The 5,228-nt window shown below is 33.8% G+C and overlaps 1 protein-coding gene across 1 annotated transcript; it reads left to right on the top strand.

The window, feature by feature from the left end:
• On the top strand, positions 1-1,733 carry LOC124643455 (proline-rich protein 36-like). The gene is made up of 2 exons (XM_047182443.1): positions 1-73; positions 821-1,733. The coding sequence occupies exons 1-2, from the start codon at positions 23-25 to the stop codon at positions 1,553-1,555; spliced, it is 786 nt and encodes a 261-aa protein (XP_047038399.1). The 5' UTR covers positions 1-22; the 3' UTR covers positions 1,556-1,733.
• Positions 1,734-5,228: the final 3,495 nt, after the last annotated feature.

The raw sequence follows: 5,228 nt of genomic DNA on the forward strand, positions 1-5,228 counted from the left end.
TTGTATTTTATCTGTGGTCGCAATGGCGCGGGAAGTGATCTTCTTGTTTTTGATACAAAGTTTTGTTGTTAAGGTTTGTAGTAATTCATTGTTTCATCAAATTTAGATCTTGAATTCCTTTAGAAACGTAATATTTATTTGGATTTTCTTAGCATTTAAGTTCTTGATATGTGTCCTGTATTAAGCTAGCATTACTTGACCTGTAATTGTAACGACGTATGGTAAAATACATGGTCATTACAACCCAGATTGAGTTTTTCAAAAACATTACTATTAAAATCATGTACTAAATTTACATGTACTATATAACGTATATGTACTATAGTCTGTTTTTTAATCTCGTAGACTAAATTGACACTTGCAAAATGTCAAACTTTCTAATAATTTTGCTAGCTCTGTGGTGCAGTGTTGTACTTACGATACCGGTTCGTTGAATCGTAACTTTTTATCTATAATAGACGAATTTAATATTCATTCAAAGTTTTATATTTAAAATTCACGTACGTACACATGGCTGTACGACGTGCTACAAACTGCCAGGGATATCTGACCACGCAAAGCCATGCGTAATCATCAAGGATAAGCCCATTATTTCAGGATGACTTATTGTAAAAAGTTACGATTCAACGTACCGGTATCGTAAGTACAACACTGCACCACAGAGCTAGCAAAATTATTTGGAAGTTTGACATTTTGCAAGTGTCAATTTAGTCTACGAGATTAAAAAACAGACTATAAATAATCGTAATTTCCGAACCAGCAAACGCTCTAAAATGTTTTTTGGTAAACACTAAAATAAAATATGATTTTTAATTTACAGGTACTCACAACATCATACGCCCAGCCAACGTTACAACAATATCTACATCTAACAGGGTTGCCACATTCAGCACACACGATCACCATACCCGCCTCCCAAACATTACCACCTAATTTGGCAACACAGACAAGACCATCTACTGGTTTACCATCATTCTCAGCTTTAGCTCTTCCTAACCTTGTATCCAGTTTACAGCAGTTACCATCGATTCAATCCCCACCTTTGAATACAGCTGCCAGTTTACCAAGACTTCCGTCTCCTGTGCCCCAACTTCCACCAACAGGCCAGCCTAACCTGGTACCGAAACAGCCAACTAAAGTCGATGTGAAACCGTCAAGTATAGACTCTAGTGTGCTCAATAATTTAGCTATAGCGTTACAATTATTAGTAGTCAGTAATATATTGAATTCTCCTCCACCTGAATTATCTAAGCCTAAAGTTAAGGAAACTGTTTCTTATGCAGAGCAGGCTCAAATTCCTTACTATCCTCCGTCTATGCCTAATTCTAAATTTGTTGGTACTTCAAGCTTTGCTGAGCCGAATGTCATAAGTGCTTATGCTCCTACAAGAAATAGTATGGCATTAATGTCTCCGTATGAAGCTTTGGATCCAAGTTCGTCGTATGCAGAGTCTGTTTTATCTCCATATACTTCTATAAGTTCGAGGCAAGATTTTCAATCACCTTATTCAATGATGGGTGATAATGATCTGTTTTCTGTGGGTGATTTGTTTTGATTGACTGTTATTTTGTTTGTTGCTATAAGTAATGCCTTAATGAGTGATCTAATTTTGTCAAAATTATAATTTGTTTGTAAATTACTTGTTTAGGTTTGTTGTGAGCTAAATTGTTATTTCAACTTGTCTGCAGAATACTTCTTTCAGTACCTGTTTATTACCTCTATAATCATTCTCATTGTCAACAGTTTTATTATAAGATTACACTAGTTTACAAAATCAAACTTTTTGCCTGTTGCCGTGGATTTAATGGCTGGTAACATTCACTTATGTTTAGTTTTTATTAATTACACCCGCAAAAATTTTTTTGTAGCTCGACTTTACTTGTTATTGACTTTCTCTTTTCTGAACCTTTTTCAGTCGCTGAAGTACGTATTTTATTGTAATTATACAAATATGTGAAGTTTTTACAACACGAGTAGTTCAAGGAGGCGTTGTTTGAACAATCCAAACCATGTTTGTTACTTATGAGGAGAATATGTGTTTGAGAAGAGTAGAAATGTCATCAGAGACGCTTAAAAATACTTATTTTTTATATTTTGGAATGTTGTTAGATAAAAATGACAAATCTTGGGCTCCTGATTGTGTTTGTAAATCGTGCGTTGAATATTTAAGATTATGGAAAAGTGGTAAAAGAAGTACTTTTCAACTTAAAACACCAACTATTTGGAAAGAATCGAAAAATCATCTCGACGGCTCTTACTTTTGCAGCGTGAACATAAACAGCTTAAACACCAAAAATCGAGCTAAATGGCAAAACCGAAGTAGAACATGTGTTTAGCGAAGAGTGTAGCATTCACCTGAACTTTCAGAGAATAAAAATTATATTGAATTTTGAAAAATTATAATGAAAATTATGTTGAACTTGTCGAAGACCTGCTTTTACAAATAAGAGGTATGGGATGCAATTTGAGCATAAAGTCACTTCCTCTTCAGTCATCTGGACAGATTTCCAGAAAATTTAGGAGATATGAGCGAAGAGCAGGGGAGAACGTATGCATCAAGATTAACGTGTCATGGAAGAACGTTATCAGGGTTTCTGGGATGTAAATATGATGTCTGACTATTGCTGGTCTCTGATACGCCATTTCCCAAAGTCTACACATAAGAGAAGAGCTTTAAAGCCAAGTTTTTTGGAACTTAACAATTAATATAATTTTTAAACAAATATTCTTTAAGGTAAATCCACGTTTTTTCTCTTTAAACCGCACTTAGCTGAATCTCAAAAACTAGAGCTGATAAAAAAAAACTACTAATAGTTTTAAATATGGTTAAATATGAGTAGTCAACAACAGCTTAAAAAATCCCGGCAACAAATGTACTGTAAACTAGTGTTATTTATTGTAAATAATATAAATAAATTATTTTTGTTACTTAAAGTCTTTTTTTGTGTAAATAATAATAACGGTGTCCAGATCGGTTATCGGCCGTGGTGGCTATTGTCTTAAAGAAGTTTAACTAGCTGCGCAGGACATAGTAGAATGTAGCATTTGAGCAGACACACGTGCACTCTCTATTTCTTCATATGTAACGTATAATAAAATTCAACGCATACAGAATGCATGACATCTCTAAAGAGCGTATATTACCCCTTACTTAAATGAGAAAAAAAATTGGTAATGAAGATGGAAACGCGCAGATAGCTTCTGAGCTTCATTTCACTTGCCACGTACATAACGTGGCACACAAAAAGGCGTACATATCTTTTCGAATAATTAGAATAGGTGAAAGGTCTTCTTCCTCCGAGCCTTTTTCCCAAACTATGTTGGGATCGGCTTAAAGTCTAACCGGATGTTGCTGAGTACTAGTGCTTTACAAGGAGCGACTGCCCTATCTGACTGAATAGGTGAAAGGTGTTCAGCAAAAAATTACAAGGAGAAGAGAAGCTAACAATTTGGTAATCCCAGGTCATAGGACGTCGCAATTCAAAGGCAGCTTTAATTATTCTGCTGCGAAGATCTGGAATTATCTGCCTCCTCCTCTTCATCAAAAAAAATCAGTGAAAATCAGTGGTGTGCTTGCAAGCACAGCATATACTAAGCTGAGTTTTCGGCTGCACATCATTTTTCATTTTGTTTGTTGTCCTGTTTATGTAGCGTGTTTGAAACGTAAGTACCTACAGAACGTTTTCTTTTCAGTTTTGAATGATGCAAATATTGTTATTTAGAATATAATTATGGCAATGATTGTTATGCGTTAAGGAATGTTGTGGAATTGATGATGGTGTATATTTTTATTCTTGAGCCCGCGATTTGGTTTGTGTGTGTTTAAAAAATAAGTACCTAAGTTCAAAGATGACCTTATCAAAAACTTGCTCTTTAAATTTTATATCATAGTAAGAAAACAGAATTACAAGAACATGGCGTATACACAAAAGTAAAAATACAGATAGAAAATAAGATCAACTAACAAAAGAGAGATGACAAAAGAGAAGAGATAGCTTGAAGTAGGTATCCATCACATCCACGTGAAAGGTCCTTAATGCAACATAATACTGCGACCATATACGAGACAGAGTTTATGTTCTGACCGTTTTTGACTCAGTTTTTTAGTACATTTAACAGCTCTACCAGTCAGTTCAAAAAATTATATCATTCCTTGAAACTACTTATAGGCTATGAACTGCAAAAAATCTTAGGTAGCACCATAGAGCAGTTATGTATATGTAATAGCATGTCATGCTGACATCTTTTCGAAGTTGTTGGAACACTACACATTACTGTGCAGAAAACAATAGTAGTTTGAAAATGAAAAGCTTTTGTTTGTGGTAGATGCTTTAATTTAGAAATCTAGATGGCGTTTTGAAATCTAGAACCTTGGTAACCATGGAAACTGATGTAGCTCGGAAAATTCTCAAGAGATGTCGCTAGCGGTATCTAAGATAGAATGGAAACTTTTTGTTTCTTTTTTGTTCTGATGAAAACAATTGTCCGGCAAATTCTTGCAATAAAAATCTTGCATCTATATGGTTGTGGCACAAAATGCCTTTCCTGAAAGAAAATCCACCAGGATTTTGTACTGATGAAAATTCAAATTACTTTTGGCATGTCTAGATTTTTTGTAACTCAAACCTCTAAATCTTCTTAACAAGATAATAATTTCTTTTCGTTATGCATTATCTGACATTACACAACAATTTACCCAACTGCAGATAAAAGTAGCAACTTTCTGATAAAACGGCAAAGTTTTAGATAATATTTTAGTATATAAGCTCGTGTTGATATAACAAAATCATTATTTACAATTTAACTAATTAGGAAGTTTAAAGTCTCAAAACTTTAACATGGCTGCCAAATTCATTGCTTTAGTTTGCATTCAATTTGCAATGTTAAATGTAAGTATGAAATCAGATATTAATTTTAATAATCGATAATTTTATGCTAATATAATAAAGCTGAAGAATTCGTTTGTTTGAACGCACTTAGGTATATCAGGAACTACGGGCGTGAAATAAACAATTCTTTTAGTTTTATATAGCACCTTTATTTATTTAAAACCTAAACTATATAGGCCACTTTTTATTTGGGTGTTTAAAGTTGTAGTTTTTGTTAATAAAGCGGTTTGAAAAAGCAAAAAGGTTCTCTGGGATTACAAAATTGATTTTGGTGTCAATTAAACCGAAAACCATAGCATTCATTCGTCTAACTAAAATTCACCGTAACTCATCTCAATT

Source organism: Helicoverpa zea, chromosome 27 (genome assembly GCF_022581195.2).
Source record: "Helicoverpa zea isolate HzStark_Cry1AcR chromosome 27, ilHelZeax1.1, whole genome shotgun sequence".
In the NCBI taxonomy this organism is placed as follows: domain Eukaryota; kingdom Metazoa; phylum Arthropoda; class Insecta; order Lepidoptera; family Noctuidae; genus Helicoverpa; species Helicoverpa zea.

Coding starts and splice junctions, on each gene's coding strand:
- LOC124643455 (XM_047182443.1), top strand. CDS start 23: ATGGCGCGGGAAGTGATCTTCTTGTTTTTGATACAAAGTTTTGTTGTT. Junction 74..820: donor TACAAAGTTTTGTTGTTAAG/GTTTGTAGTAAT, acceptor TTTAATTTACAG/GTACTCACAACATCATACGC.